The 17096-nt window shown below is 40.6% G+C and overlaps 2 protein-coding genes across 5 annotated transcripts in view; both read left to right on the plus strand.

Moving 5' to 3' along the window:
- The window catches only part of LOC308582131 (ovomucoid-like), a 331104-nt gene that overhangs the window by 122449 nt on the left and 191559 nt on the right, over window positions 1-17096 (plus strand). The gene's annotated exons all lie outside the window — the stretch shown is intronic.
- Window positions 1-17096, plus strand: part of RNF145 (ring finger protein 145) — a 74608-nt gene that overhangs the window by 45056 nt on the left and 12456 nt on the right. For all 3 annotated transcript variants that reach the window (XM_081184943.1, XM_081184942.1, XM_081184944.1), the window contains exons 4-5: window positions 1215-1306; window positions 8287-8522. In XM_081184943.1, coding sequence (XP_081041069.1) covers window positions 1215-1306; window positions 8287-8522 — 328 coding nt within the window. The remainder of the gene's footprint in view (window positions 1-1214; window positions 1307-8286; window positions 8523-17096) is intronic.

Here is a 17096-nt window from a genome sequence, read left to right on the forward strand (position 1 = left end):
GGGTTTTGCAAGTTGAGCATGTGACCTTTTACTTACTATATATATTTTAGAATAGACTTCTGTCTCTCTCACTATCAATCGCTTTGAGAGAATGATTACTTGTTGAAAGTTAACTCAGAAAATAGCACTGCCAATGAGAGCACGTAATAAATACAACCTGGCTGCCTCTTTAATTAATCAATGTATGGCTTAAGTTGTATACAGCCTTAAGTTTGGCCGTATAAGCCTTTTTGTGACTTGTTTGTAGCCCCAATTCTTTCATTATTTAGTATTTAGATTGGATTACAGAAGTGTTTGTAAACCATTGAAAGCTTCTATCCTTGAAGAGATTCAACAGTGGTTTTAATTATTTTTTGTTCCTGTCCCCAAAACAGGAAAAGAACATGATGCATATATGGAACTTATTTTTTTTTAAAAAAAAATGAAATTGGTACATTTTTATGAGGCTTGTTTGTTCTGCTTATCTGTTTGCAACGTCACATGTTTGCAACCCACTTCCCAATAGGATGTATTCAGTTTAAAGAAAGCTGGTGAAATTTCTAGGAACGGTAAGACACGATACATGCTTTAGTTTAAAATGAGAAGAGTTGTAGGTTCACTGAGGGCTATTTCACACAGGACATTTTCATGGCTTTCACCTAGGGCAACCAGTATACAAAATCTTCTTCTGTGAATTCTGAGTGAGTTTTGCTCACCACGCCCTCTGTGATATTGGGAAACAGCACTTGTTTCCCAATGGTGCGCAATAGTGGCAAAGTAGCCAGTTGCGCAATTGGTCACATGTGACATTGGCCCTATTCAGATGTAAAAAAGGTCTATAGCTCAGTGGTAGAGCATCTGCAAAAGGTACCAGGTTAAGTCTCTAGCAGGTAGGGCAATGAAGATCCCCATTCTTGAAACCTTGGAGAGTTGCTGTTGGTCAGCTACTGAGATTGATGGGCCCAGTGGTCTGACTTGGATAGGAATACCAGAAGATGCCTTATACGACCTCAGACTGATACACTATGATAAAGGAGTATAACAGACTTGGGTACTTCAGGAGCACCCATACAAATCTTTGCTAGATTTTGTCTAAACAAATGGACAACAAGTGTCTATGATTTCCTGGAATGTGCATGTTAAAAAAGAAAAAGAAATGGAGGGTCTTTTTGCATGAACAGTTAATGGCACCCGTTCTTACTCCTGACTTAATAATGCTTCATTGTGTTCCTCAGGGATTATGTGAGGAGTGAGCTGGAGTCTGGCTATGAAGGGCCAATGTACTTAGAACCTCTTTCCATGAATCGTTTTATGACAGCCTTAATAGGTGAGTACACTCAAATTCGACATCTCCTAAGGGGCACCATGTTCTTTCTTGTACCATGAAAGCACATTTCACATAATCAAAATCACCCTCTTCAGCCATATTTATCTGCCTGTGTCTTGCCATTTATAGCAAACAAAATTAATAGTGATTGTGTAGCTTCACAGGCCATAGCTGTAATTTTGGCTCCTTTTCTTCAGTTACTGGGTACTGCTTGTTCTGTGTCTTCTTTGGAATGGTCTGCTCGTTCAGTCCTGTTTTCTATTTGTGCCAACCTGTGATCTGGATTATGTGGATTAAGCAGTAAGGGGCCTGTAATATTTGGAGGTTCCAGCTTTAGGGCAGGGAATTGCAGCTACATGTTTCTGTGAATTCTGTTTGCTTGTTTTCAAATATTACAGGCCCTTGGTAAGAAACTGTGGGGCCGTTTTGAGACAGGAATGAAGACTGGTGTCACTGTTATCCCCTATATAATGACACTAACACAAAACACCACACCTACTATACTATATAAAAACGCTGCACTATATCAATAATTCTTTTTTTTTTTTTTTTTGTCTTTCCAGAGGACAGTCCTCTGCTCGGAGGCCTATCAGAGGATTGTCCTCTATTTGAAGGCATGTTTTGACTGGTTTATAGAGCAAGAACCATAAGGAAGAGCAGCAGGGGCCTTGAAATCTTTCTTCTCTTTTTAGATGACTTTTTTGTGATGTAGATGAGGACACCCTAACTAAACAATCAACATTAAAATAGACTGAGAGCTGAAATTTTAAGGGAAGAAGGAAATAAATAAATGCTGATCCATTGTTGTTGTTTTTTTAATTTTAGTTACAGACTAAAATAGGTTAGCATTGTACTCAAGACTGATTTTGGGCGTTTTGTGTCCATGGTGGCCTTGTGGCTTTTTACCAGTTTTTGAAGACTTATTGGGACCTTCTTTCATAAGCAAAGCATGTTCCAGCCCTACAAAGGGATATTCATCTTCTGCTTTATGGTGATGTTACAGCTGGTCTGACAGGAAATCAGCTTGTCTTTTGGCAGTAACTTTTTTAAACAGCTCATTTACCGAAACTACCAGTAATGCAGCCTTCAGCAAGAAATCCCAGCTTTTTCAGTCTCTTTGCTCTGGTGAATGTGTTGTGGTTTTTGAGAAAACAGAGATGGGAGGCCTGAAAGCTTTCTTTAGAGGTGTTTGTTCTAACGCAGGAATAAAAAGCTGCTGTTTCTGGCTAGGCTGGCTGCTTTCCCTTCTGAGCTAATTTCGCAACACCCACTTATTTCTATGATCATTTAAAAAAAAAAAAGTCCCACCACTACCACCAGGGACTACTTGTAATCTTGAAAAGGATTGTCTCTTTCCTTACAAATATGCTTTCATTCAGTTTCCATTTTACAGTTAGCATCTTCTTTTCATGAGCACTCTGGAAAAGAAGCTCCTGATCCAAACTGTTTTCTTGGCATTTATTTTCAAGTCTCAAACTATTTAGTTTTAATCTTCCAACAGTTCTGCTGGCTCATTTTTTTTTTAATTTCCCAGTTTCCATTTCACCAGTAGCCAAACTGAGCCTCTCACTGAGGGTGGGAGGAAAGCAGTTATAAAATACAATTGACTGTATTCAGCTAACTTTTAGTCAGAGTAGACCCATTCAGGTTAATTCATTACTTCGATACCACCTCTTGTGGGTAAGCTGAGAATCCTCTTGGGAATCCCTAGCCTTTCTCCCAAAATTGTTGTTCCTGTGGCTTTATGTGAAAAGTCCTGGTAGTTAAGCTTGTAGGACTGAAATCGTCCTCAATTAGGTATCCAGGAAAGACTGGTATCCTAAATTTCTGATGTTAAGTGACATTTGAGGACTGCCCAGGTGTGCAGAGAAGTGAAAGTTTGGAAATACAAAAAATAAAGGGAGACAACCCCCCTCTGCAAAACTTATTGACAAGGACTGAACATAGTCCTTCTAGTTAGACTGGAGGATTTGCGCCATAAAGCATGTGTCATCCCTTAACCCTAATTTCCTCCCCCAACTATATGATGTTTGGGATTTGATCTCCTCTAGAAACTAAGAGCGGTGGCGGAATAAATTAGAAGTGAAGAAAAAAACCTGCTTCCTCCAGTCTTAATTAAGCCCACCTCCAGGACTCAGTTTAAGCTGTAAAAGAGTTTTCACATCCTGAAGTATCTCAGAGTGGCAAGTGGTAACGGGTAAACAATACTACCAGCAGCGTAGTCTGTGCACTGTACCACTCGGAGATCCTACCGAAAGCTCAACCTCAACAGTCAGCACTATATAGGGCAAGTGTTGCCAACCACATTTGGGCCTGTTAAGCACATATGCAAACAAGGGCACCACACACACCACAACCTATTCTATTGGTTGCATTGCAACATAATCCTTCTTTCCACCCTAATTTCAGTCGTAAATGCCTCTGTGGGTGCATGTGTGGCTGCAGGTGCCACAGTGGCAACCCCTGTTATAGGTCATTTGCATTATAGTGGTTGGATGCTAAAGGTCAGGGCCTGGTGAGCAGGAAGTTGCTCTAGTTTAACCTTCTTATGCTGTTGTGCAATGCAGGAACTTCCTTCCCTTATCTGTCTGTGCATATATACACACATGCTCCCTGCACTCATGGCTCTCAGCTTGTTTTTTCCTTAAATAGCAACATGCATAGGCATCTTGAACCTGCCTTGAGAGAATAGGAAGATTAGGTGGGGAGAGATATGGTCAGGAATCTGAGTTATGGCCACCATTCTGCATTAATGGCATGCTTAAGTGCACAAAGCAGAACACCCTTCGCTATCAAATCAGTCTCTGCACCCCTGGTTGTTCCCACAAAACTTCCACATAGTAAGAATACTTTCAGTTAACCTAAAACTTGAGGTGCCAGCTTATTTCCTTTGCCTCTTGTGAGAGACATTCAGATCAGAATATATGCCGCCCTTTGATCTGATTGCGCCTGCATTTTTCTAATTCGTGTAATGATAAACAGACTGCAGTGGAAATTAGCCCTCAGCTATGATTAAGTCTCCAAGCATCATACTTCAGTGCAAGGGCTTAACAAGCAAAATGAATGGCTTCTGTTTCATAGCTGATGAACTAATTGCTCAAAAATCCCATTTTCCAGCATTCACACTAATGGGCCGGTGCACAAAAGTATTCTGCTGTTGGTGTGGTTGTTTTCGTTCTCTCCCTCTTTCCAGCCACATTGACTAAGCTAGCCCTGTCTCAAGAACGCTGGGCTAATTTTAAAACTTCCCCATCTTGTGTGTCTTAGCATATGGGAAGGTTGCGAAGTTGCTTTAAATATTGATGTGTATAATTAATTTTGACTGCAGGCTCGTGCTGTGTGTTCCACATTTCCCTCTGGAACAAGAAAGTACCAGTTGCACCAGTGATTATGTAAAAGGAGATGGGCCTAACAAAATAAAATTAAAAAGTTAAATTGACAAACAGGATTGTCTAACTCTCTGCCGTGTCTCAGGGTGGTTGGGTGAGACTGAAGGTATCTGAGAGGGTGAAGACAGCTGGCATACAGGCTTGTTCATACCATCAACTAATTAGGGGGCACCACAACAATTCTGTAGAATTTAAAGATTGCCTTTGCTTTCCAATGCGCCTTCACTTTTTGTACCTATAATTGGAAAACTGCAAAGAGAAAATAATATGAAGTTAAGCAACAAGAGGAGAATTCGAGAAGGCGCTATTTTTTTTGGGCATTTTATATGCTGCTTTAATTAGACTATTACTCAGATCACCTGCTCTTAGATTATTCACTCTCAAGCTCCGTTTTGTCATCTGTGTTGCGTAAATCATGTTCTGTATTCTCTTATAAATGAATGTGGAGCAACTTCAAGTAACCAAATATGTGTACGGTACTTCAGAAGTTCTGAACTATTCACTTAGCTGCAGCCATAAGCAAGACTTTGCTTTAATATTCAGCCAGTCCTCATTAATGTCTGGAAATCAGCAAATGTCTTATTTTTGTGGATGAAATTGGAGGACGTAGCTTTGGTTCTAACAGATACATTATATGGATGACACTTTCCCACTCCCAGAAGGGAGGATCGCCCAGTCAATGCACACAAGAGGTACAAGTATAGGAAGTTTGGTGTTGCTGTGTCACTGATGACACTAGCTTCGACACAAAAGGATTTTCTGCCTTTAAAAGGCTTATTGTGTAACAGCTATAATGTGTTGCCGAGTGTGTGTTTTGGGCCGCAATAGAAAACAACAATTACTAAGCTAGAAACAGTGGAAAGTTCAAGCCATCTTAATAAGCACCTCCATAGATGGGACTTTTACCTTCACTTCTGTGAAACAGCTTGTATATTTGTTGTTGTTGTTTAGTCATTTAGTCGTGTCTGACTCTTCGTGACCCCATGGACCAGAGCACGCCAGGCACTCCTGTCTTCCACTGCCTCCCGCAGTTTGGTGAAACTCATGCTGGTAGCCTTGTATATTACTGCCTGCATTTTAGAATACACACACACACACACACACACACACACACACACAGTATCCAAATGGTTTGCATCAGATTTGGATGAATTCAGAACTAAGGTGAGGTGCCTCAGAAGTGAAATGGGGTCTATATGAGGTGATAGGAGTCAAAGACAGAACCCCTAAGGGGTTTTGTGGCACCTGGGTGATCCCGCTTTAAAAATAAAATAAAATAAAATGCTACAGTCAAGCTTTTGCTAAAAGCATATTTGAAAGCTTACCATATAAGGTGTAAAGCTACTTCTGACTGGGGGGGGGCTGTTTTCTGATGTGCAGAATGTGGGTTTGAACTGAATTTTGTGGTTTGTGCACGCCTCTGATAGTTTGAAAGCTATCCTCCTAGGCTGTGTTGGATGATTGGGAAGCACTCTTCCTAAGACGAAGTGGCTTCTGGCTGCCACTTTTCAAAGCACAATCCTATGCAAGGCCTACATGTTATTAATTCTCCTTGAGCTCCATATGGTTGACTCCTGGGTATGTGGGCACAGGATTGCAGCCCGAGTCTATGTGTTATGTGCAGCAGTCACTCTTAACTGCGGGCATGAGGGCATCCTTCCACTTATGAAAGTTGAAAGCCTCATTATCTTATCAAGAGTTCCTAAGTATTCCCTCACGAGTCATGAGTAAGCTGCATTTTGGGCATATTAATCTCTTTTGAGCAGCATTTCAGTGTTAAGTACACTTACTCTGAGCTAAGTTATTGGGTGTGGAGAAACTTGCTTCATATGTTACATTTTTCGTTTTATTCCTGCAGTGGAAGCCATTTAAATGGCACCCCTCCCTCTCATTATTATCTGTGCATACGTTGTAATGACATAGGCAGCAGGGAAGCTGTATAGCTTTTTCAAACAGTACAAGTTTTAGACTGCAGTTCTAGGCACCCTGACCTCTGAGTAAGCTCCGTTGACCTTGGTGCAACTTGGTTCTGAGTAACCGTGCTTAAGTTTGCACTGTTAAGCACACACAGCCAGTCTGTAACGTATAAATATAAAAATATACAGTCATACCTCTGGTTGAATGTGCTTCGGGATGAGTGCTTTCGAGTTGCGCTCCGCGGCAACCCGGAAGTAATGGAGCACGTTACTTCCAGGTTTCGCCACTTGCGCAGACGCTCAAAATGACATCATGCGCAGAAGCGCCAAAATGTGACACACGTGGACACGGATTACGTTTGCTTCTAGATGCAAACGGGGCTCCAGAACAGATCCTGTTCGCATCTAGAGGTGCCACTGTATATCACTGAAATATAATATGTCCCGAAGCCAAATGTGGCCACTCCAGCTGACCCCTGGGAACCTGTCCAGGCTACACACCCTTTTAAAGCCACATTTCCCATTGGTCGTGCTCCACAATTTCCTTGAGTGCCCTGGTGCATGTTTTTGAAGTGTGATAGCACCGCTTGCTTGCTTGCTTGCTTGCTTGCTTGCTTGCTTGCTTGCTTGCTTGCTTGCTTGGAGTGGTGTGTGTGGAAACCTCTGACCGAATATAACCAAGTGTACAAAGGTAAGGATCACATCTGTTGGTCCACTCATACTTGTCTTTGACCCCACTCACCACTGCCATGTGGTCCCTGGGAGCTCACCCATGAGGGACTGTGGGCCTTGGACTGGCAAAGTTTTGCTACCCTTGCTTTAAGCATACTGCCTAGGGCTATATTTTTTATATTTATATTTTTGCCACAGTCCTCCCATATTTTCACAAAACATGCAGCAACCACAATTTTGCCTTCTGTTAAAAAGCAGCTGAACTAGTTGAGCTATGTTTCGTATGAAGCTTTTACATGTTTAGATTTGGCAGTCACACATAGTCCCAGTGCTGGATTTATGTATAAGCTAAACAAGCTATAGCTTAGGGCCCCATTCTCTTGGGGGGGCCCCAAAAAAGTTGAAAGGAAAAAAACAACTGGATGTACATTTCCAAAATATAAGATTAAAACAACAACAACAACACCTACATACAACAACAGTGTTTTGTGTTGTGTGGTTTGTGCAGTTACTCTAATCATATAAGTAATAGGCCCCGCCTGCTAGCCTGCTCCCTAGAATATTACTGGTTTGCTCATTTCTATATATAGGGTGCCTACATTCTGCATGGACTGGTTGCATGGAAACATGTGCAAATGGCTTTAGATACCTATTAGGTCCATAAATCATCATATATTCAACACAAAAAACAGCGACAATTTGTTGTTCGCAAAGGACATCTGGACATATAAAGAGCCCCATTACCTTCAGTAGCTATGGGCCTCATCAAACCTAAATCCAGCCCTGCAGAGTCCCCAGTGTGAACTTCTCCCATTGCTATCGATTTAGTCCATCATTGTTGCATGAGGACAATGTATTTAATCAAAATAAGATGCGTCAGGCTGCGTTCTAGGCTGTGGCGCTGCTTAATGAGGTTACTGGGGGAGGTGGGAGCCATTAATAAGATACAGATTTTGTTGAAATTGAAAGGATGTCGCTATTCAGTGTTCTCTGTCACTTTCAGGTCAGCTTGTGGTCTGCACCCTTTGCTCCTGTGTCATGAAAACCAAACAAATCTGGCTCTTCTCTGCTCACATGCTCCCTCTGCTGGCACGGCTTTGCCTGGTCCCTCTGGAAACTATTGTGATCATCAACAAATTTGCCATGATTTTCACCGGCTTGGAAGTTCTCTATTTTTTGGCATCCAATCTTCTGGTACCATACAATCTGGCCAAGTCTGCATATAGGGAACTTGTCCAGGTAAGACGTATGCATGTTGAAATAAAGTAACTGGTTTTATCGTTAGGTCTTGCATACTTTTGTTATATGGTAGGTGCATATGCATATGCAGACAAACAAACAAACGCACCTATATCCAGCATTTAGGTATTGGATGCAAGCCTGGGTTGCTTGTAGAATATAATTGTGAGCCAATCCTAAAAATGGCTATTGTTGAGTACTGCAAAGTGCAGTGCAGGTACCGATAACACAGAGGTCTCTTTTAGCCCTGTACATCGGAGGGTTTCATTGTTGAATGGGAGAAATGCTATCTATTTCAGTTTTGCCTTATCCCATGAATTAATAGAGGCCCTGTTGCCCACAGCTCCCTTTCGCCCTTGCCACCTACATTGCTTTCTGCTATGCGAAACATTTTGACAGTAGTTCCAATATGAACCATTCTTGCTGTTCATAAGCATTGCCTCCGCTTGTGTATGAGTGTTCATGAGGAATGAATTCTCTCGACCCCAAAATACTATGTATCCGTGAAGTTAATGAAACACTGGAATAGCTAATTACACTGCTGCAATCTCAAATGCAGCTGTAGAATTGAAGATGTATATAAATAACCATCAGCTTGTTAATTAACACGATGGTACGGTTCTCTCTTTAACAGAGAACTTGCTATCTGATCTGTGTGTACATTCATCTGTGCGGTGATGGAAAGGAGGGGAAATGGGCAGGGGAAATTAGGGCTCTCCCAGGTGACAATCTTACTGTTTGCAAGCTGCTTTGGGATTCATTTGAATGAAAAGCAGCATTGAAATATAATAAATCAAATCAATTTAGTCTTGCTTTGTGATCTACAGTCAGTGCCAAATAGCTGAAGGATAATTAATATTGATTAATGAAACATTAAATGCAAGAACCACTGGCACTGAAGGGTGGGGTGATGGCATCACTTAATTTTACATTTAAAATTGCATTTGCTGGCAGACATGATAGTGGAGGGAACTTCAGTACTTCTGCCTGTGGCACCCATGATGTAATTGGCTGTGGCCCCACAACATCTGCTGGAAACTGGGGGCAAGCTGAATGAAAGAGAACCCTCACAACTGTCCTGTCAAATAGTTTTGATGGATATACCTTATTTGAAAGTTTATTCAAGGTGGATCACTGAAAAAGATCATAAAATCTTTAATAAAAATATAAACCAAATGCAAAATGCAACTTTTTTTAAAGTACTTGTATGTAAATAGTTTAGATTGCCTTAGTTCTTATTCATTTGAAGGCATTAAAAATAAGCTGGCTTTCTAATGCAACCTGTGCAGGAAATCTTAATGCCTGGTAAGTGCAGTGCCACACACTCTCAACATTTGCAGAAAGGTGTTTGTCCTTGACAAACAGTACTCATACCACTGTTTTGTTAATTCCCTGTGCAAATCTTGACATTTGTTGAGAATATCTAAACAATCTGGAAGATGCTTACTACCTTCTGTTTGGATCATAGAGATGCTAATAAATAAATAAAAGCCTGTGGTTAAGAATAACTGTGTGTAATGTAAGCTAGAGAGAATGGAGTGCTGTTTACAAGAGGACAGAATTGTCACTAAGTTAATTTCCCCCCAAATTGCATCTCAGACAAACTGCCTGCAATCAGAGCATAATTATAGCTCTGAATTGGCTTTGTGTTAAGATTCCAATATAGTGTAATTTAGGGTTAGGGCATGACAACTTCTACAAAATAACATGCTGTAATCAGAATTGTATTTGTTCTGAAACAGGGAAAATATATATTGCTCAAAACAAAAAACTGAGGCTTTATGCTTACAAGTAAAAAAAAGATCCAATGAACTCATCCAGCAAATGTTTGTCTGTCTGTCTGTCTGTCTGTCTAATATATATTCCAGGCTAGAACTCGTCTTGTTTAATCTTGCCCAGAGTTGGCTTAACTGTATTTTGCTTACTTTGTATTCCAGTTGCTCTCACTGATCTGATTGGTTGCCTTTTCTCAGCTTGAATTAATTCAGTGTAAATCAATATTTTGCTCATATGTCTCCTTCTGAGACTTGGAGGTGACATTGTTATCAATAGTTTTTTTTAATGCCAGAAGAGGCAGGGGAAATGCAGGAGGAGGATTTAAAACACACACAGAAATACTGCTTTGCAGCCATATCTCCAGAGCCCTACAGTTCTTGAAAGCACATGGGTGAAGAGTAGAGTTTCTGGGCATTCTGTCTAGTGAACTTAACTCTGTTGTTTCCAGTGGCTCATGGCAGTGTATCCTTATCTATCCCCCCCATTAGGGAAACACCTTGTTGAAAGTTGAAAATGCCATATCAGGGGTAGCCAGTGTGGGGTCCTCCTTATGTTATTGGGACTCCAACTCCCACCAATCTCAGCAAGCATAGTCACCTTGGCAAAACTTCCATTGCAGAAGTAACAGTTGAATCAGCGAAGTACATGTTTGCTGCTCAGCAGTGGCTAAAGAGTACAAAATTTAAGAACGGCCATTGAGAAACTGCATTTTGATATTCTGGTACTTCCACTGTTATCTGTAAAGTAGTTCTTAACCATAAATAAGTGCAACAGCTGAACTTTCAAAAAAGCCAAGCAGACTGTTGTGCACATTGCCATAGCTGAACTTCAAGCACAGAAGTTTTGTGCAGAGCTTCTTGCCTCCGTTTTACTTAGTCATCTCAAAAAGCATTTTGATCTTGCCATAATTGCTTTCCCATCCCATATTGTTCCACACACCCAACCACTACTGGTCCTACTCTTAGAGCATGATCATATTCAAAGCCTTCCATCGATGCAGAACTGAGTGTATTATTATTATTATTATTATTATTATTATTATTATTATTATTATTATTATTATTAATTATTATTTTTTATACCCCGCCCATCTGGCTGAGTTTCCCCAGCCACTCTGGGCAGCTCCCAATCAAATGTTAAAAACAATACAGCCTTCAGATGTCTTTTAAAAATAGGATAGCTATAGAGACTTCCGGTCGGTGCCAGCGCTTAATGGCGGTCCTACCTCCGAGCTCCGGAGAAGGACTGCTCCGCAAGTTCGGGTCTTACCCGCTACGGTGAGCGGGGGACCCCTAAAATCTCAGGCGCGGAAGCCTGAGAGCAAGGAGACTCGGTGGGCACCTTTGCGCCCCCCGATACTGTGAAAGAGCCTTTTTAAAGGCTCCGGAGCGGCATCGGGAGTGAGCGCGGTGCTGAGAGTCGTTACCCAGCCTGCGGAGTGAAGCCGCGTCGCCAGAAGCGGAGAGCGCTGATTCCTTCCTGAAAAGAAAATCTGGACTGAATTCCCGTGAGTAAGAGCAGAAAAAGAATCGGGATACCTTAAAATTTGAAAATTAGGCTGAAAGCGGGGAGGTTAAAATCAAGGAAGTCTGCCTCCCCCCGACTGCATGAAAGCGAAAGCAACGGAACTTTAAAGCTGCATCCGTTTAAACTCTGCTTTTTAATTGAGTAAACCTGACATTTGGAACTTAGATCTCCCCTCTAGCTAGCAGGGCAGAGGGGAGGCGAAAGAGACTTTGATATCTGCAGGATTTATTTAAAACAGAAACCTTCTGCTGCCTCAGTCATTTAAGGGTATGGAATGATCTGCCCTCTAAGACAATAGGACACTGAACTGACTTTTTCCTGTGACAGATATACTGTGATATAAAGTTTCTGTTTTGTTCGGCTACAGTACATCAGAGCAAGATGAAACAGTATCTACTGGAGAACTGTAGAAATCTGTAGCCATAAGCCTCCAGCTATACTTGCTTTAACTGTGTTAATTTCTTTACATCTTTGGATATCCCCTTTGTCTTGGTACTTGGACATTTTACTTTTGGCCATTTTGATTTGCTCCCCCTAGAGGGTAAAGTAAAGGTTGGCACGGTCTAAGAAATTGGAAATTTCCAGCGGGGAACAGTTCCCGTGGGAGACGACCTTGACATGAGTGGCTCACAGGAAGAGATAATCACAAGAGCAAAGACCAAGCAGCAACAACAACAACAACAGCTGCAGCAGCAACAGACAAAGAAAAGAGGCTCAATCTCAAGTGCGACTGCCGGACCCGTAGGAACAACAGGACAAGAAAAAGGGACAGTTGTTTCCATGGAAGCTGTGACAGAAGCCTTGCTCAAGATAAATCAATCTCTGGAGTCTCTGACAAAACAGGCTTCAGAAAACACACAAAAACTAGCAGAAATATCAGTAAGATTAAACCAGAATACAGAATCTATAAATAAATTAGTGGAGGAAAATTCTACTACACGCAAAATTGCCGAAGAAGCCAAAGCTATTGCTGGAGAGACGCAGGAGAGCTTGGAGCCGATTGCCAAGAAGGTTCAAGAACATGACGCAACTTTGGCCCTGTGGGAATTACAGAGAAAAGAGAGAAACTTGAAATTGAGATTGATTCCAGAGAATGAAAGAGACAACCTTGTGGAATACCTGACACGGGAGTTTGTTGACTGCTGGGACCTGGAGGAAGACGAATTTAAAATTACAACAGCTTTTAGATTGGGCAAAAAGCAAGACAGAAAGACCCCGAGAGACTGCTTGATTACATTCAGAACTAAGGAAGAAAGAGACAAAATATTAGGACTACACTTTGAAAAGGCCTTGCAAATTGGAAACTCAGCTGTACAGATCTTTAAAGACATTCCAAAATATATTTTGGACTTAAGAAACTTCTACAAGGATTTAGCTCTCCTGCTAAAGAAAAACTTCATCCGCTTCAGGTGGGAATTCCCACAAGGATTGTCTTTTGACTACAACGGAAAGAAGGTGAAAATAAAGACAATTCAAGACAAAGACAAATTTTTGGGAAGACACCAGGAGGACCTGCAGAAGGGGATTGGGGACCCAATTGGAGAACAGAGGAGAGCATTAGACATCCTGAATTTCTCGTTTGGACAAAAACCACCACCATCAGAAGAAGAGCAACAACTTGGAGCTGTTGGAGGAGTGTCAGAAAAATAACAAGATGACTCTGCAATTCCTTAGTTGGAATTGTAATGGACTCAATGGGCCTTTGAAGAGAAGACAAGTATTCCACATTTTGAATAGAGAACAATTGGACTTGATATGTCTACAAGAAACTCATATAACCAGAGCCCATAGGAGATTACTTACAAATAAAAGACTAGGACAAGAATTTATTTCATCGGACAAGGTTAAAAAAAGAGGAGTTGTGATATATGTGAAAGAGAAATGGGCCCCAAAAATGATTTTTAAAGATGAGCAGGGGAGATATCTGGCAGTGGAGATACAAGTACAAGGAGAAAAACTACTAGTGGTTGGAATTTATGCACCAAATGAAGGCAAATCTGACTTCTTTAAGAGACTTCGTGAAACTTTGACGGACTATTTGGATTACAACATGATAATCATGGGAGACATGAATGGTGTGGTCTCCACCAACATGGACAAGGCACAAAGACTAACAGTTACCAAGGAAGGGAGACTCCCTAGGACCTTCTTTGAAATGACGGAAAATATGGACCTGATAGACATATGGAGAACAAGGAACCCTCTGGAGAGAGAGGGAACCTTTTTCTCCCAAGCAATGATGACCTGGACCAGAATTGATCAAATCTGGATTACTAGTGGCATGGCTCCAAAGATTAAGAAGGTAGAAATCTGCCCAAAAACTTGCTCCGACCATAACGCAGTGAAGATGGAAATGAAACTTACAACAACTGGTCAATTTAGATGGAGAATGAATGACACCCTCTTTCGAGACAAGGAGATCCTCATGAAGGCCCAAAAAACCTTAAAAGACTATTTTGAAATAAATTTGAGGGCCGACGTGGAGAAGAGAGTGGTCTGGGACGCAGGCAAAGCGGTGATGCGAGGCTTTCTGATTCAACAAAATTCAATAAAGAGGAAAAAACAAAATGAGAAAAAAGAAAAGATTTTAGAAAAGATAAAGGAGGGAGAGAAGAAACTAAGAGCAAAACCAAAGTCCCAGGAGACTTTAAGAGAGATCAAATTATATCAAACACAATATATGGAATTGATGAATCAAGAGATTGAATGGAAGATAAAGCAAATGAAACAAAAGACATTTGAATCAGCAAATAAATGTGGCAAACTTCTGGCGTGGCAATTGAAGAAAAGGCAGAAATTAAATACAGTTACCAGCCTAGAAGTGGACGGAAAGATCATATCTAAACCCAATGAAATTAGAAATTGCTTTTTGAGTTATTTCAAGAAACTTTATACTCAAGGCCTGCAAAATGAAGAAGATATAGTCAAATTCCTTGATAAATATGGATTACAAAAAATCTCTCATCAAAGCAAGATGGATCTGAACCAGAGAATAACAGAACAAGAGATAGAGGCTGCCATTCAGAATATGCAACTGGGCAAATCTCCAGGACCAGATGGACTGACTTCCAGATATTACAAATCTTTGAAGGAGTGGTTGACTCAACCATTAAAAGAAGTCTGTAATGAGATCCTAGAGGGAAAAAAGGCACCTGAATCGTGGAAAGAAGCGTATATTTCACTCATACCAAAGACAGAGACTGAAAAGACTCAACTGAAGAACTACCGCCCAATATCATTACTTAATGTGGATTACAAAATTTTTGCAGACATTTTGGCAAAAAGATTTTAAAAAGTGTTGATGGAAAAGATTCATAAGAACCAAGCAGGCTTTCTCCCAAAAAGACACCTATCAGACAATGTAAGGAATATAATAGACATTTTGGAAAAGCTAGAGGTGAATATAAATACTAAAGCAGTACTGATTTTTGTGGACGCGGAGAAAGCCTTTGACAATATTTCTTGGAGTTTTATGATAAAGAATCTTTATGGGATGGGGGTAGGTCAAGGTTTTGAGAATGGTATGGCTGCAATATATTCTGAACAAAAAGCTAAACTGATTGTAAATAATGTAATAACTGAGGAACTTAAGATAGAAAAAGGAACACGACAGGGGTGCCCAATTTCCCCATTACTCTTCATTTCAGTTCTGGAGGTGTTGCTGAATATGATTAGAAATGACCAGCAGGTTAAGGGAGTGCAGGTCGGAGCCAAACAGTATAAGTTAAGAGCATTTGCAGATGACCTAGTTTTGACTTTGCAAGAGCCAAACACTAGTACGAAAAGGGTCTTAGAAATAATCCAATTGTTTGGCCAGGTGGCTGGATTTAAGCTGAATAAACAAAAAACCAAAGTTTTAGGGAAAAACTTAACAGATATGGAAAAAGAGGAGTTCCAAAAGGAGACAGGGCTGACGGTGGTCAAGAAGGTTAAATATCTAGGGGTTTACTTGACATCTAAAAATGTGAATTTGTATAAGGATAACTATGAAAAATGTTGGTCAGAGATTAAAAAAGATCTAGAAATATGGTCAAATTTGAAACTGTCAATGTTAGGCCGAATTGCAGTGATTAAAATGAATGTATTGCCTAGAATGTTATTCTTGTTTCAAACCTTGCAGATACTTGATAAGATGGAATGTTTCAAGAGGTGGCAGAAAGATATTTCGAAATTTGTCTGGCAGGGCAAAAAGCCCAGAATCAAATTCAAAATACTGACAGATGCCAAAGAAAGAGGGGGGTTTGCCCTGCCGGACTTAAAACTGTATTATGAGGCAGCAGCATTTTGCTGGCTGAAAGAGTGGATGCTCCTCGAGAATACAGACATTTTAGATCTGGAAGGTTTTAACAATGCTTTTGGTTGGCATGCATATTTATGGTATGACAAAATCAAACTGAATAGTGCCTTCAAAAATCACATTGTTAGGAAAGCATTGTTTAATGTTTGGATAAGATATAAAGATCTGCTGGAAAACAAAACCCCTAGATGGGTGTCACCAGTGGAGGCCAAGGCAGTGAAGAAACTCAATATGGAGGTTGGATGGCCGAAGTATTGGGAAATTTTGGAACAGGATGGAGATAAGTTCAAATTACAAAGCCATGAGAAATTGAAACATAAAGTAGAAAATTGGTTTCAATATCACCAAATAATGGAGTTTTTCAAACAGGACAGGAAAATTGGCTTCCAGGTGGAAAAATCAAAACTAGAAACTGAATTGCTAGAACCCAATACTAAGAATCTATCTAGAATGTACAACTTGTTGCTGAAATGGAATACACAGGATGAAACAGTCAAATCGGTTATGATTAAGTGGGCACAAGATATTGGTCATAACATTATGTCTGCTGACTGGGAATGGTTATGGAACACCGGTATCAAATTTACGGCATGTAATGCCTTAAAGGAAAACATTATGAAAATGGTCTATAGGTGGTACATGACCCCAGTCAAGCTGGCAAAAATTTATCATCTGCCCGATAACAAATGTTGGAAATGTAAAGAGACTGAAGGTACCTTCTATCACCTTTGGTGGACGTGCCCGAAGATTAAGGCTTTCTGGGAAATGATCTATAATGAAATGAAAAAGGTACTTAAATGTACGTTTCCTAAAAAACCAGAGGCCTTTCTCTTGGGCATTGTCGGCCAATTGGTGACAAAGAGGGATAGAACTTTTTTTATGTATGCTACGACAGCAGCAAGAATACTCATCGCAAAGTATTGGAAGACACAAGATCTACCCACTCTGGAAGAATGGCAGATGAAAGTGATGGA

The sequence above is a fragment of the Podarcis bocagei genome, assembly GCF_964188305.1.
Source record: "Podarcis bocagei genome assembly, chromosome: 2".
In the NCBI taxonomy this organism is placed as follows: Eukaryota; Metazoa; Chordata; class Lepidosauria; order Squamata; family Lacertidae; genus Podarcis; species Podarcis bocagei.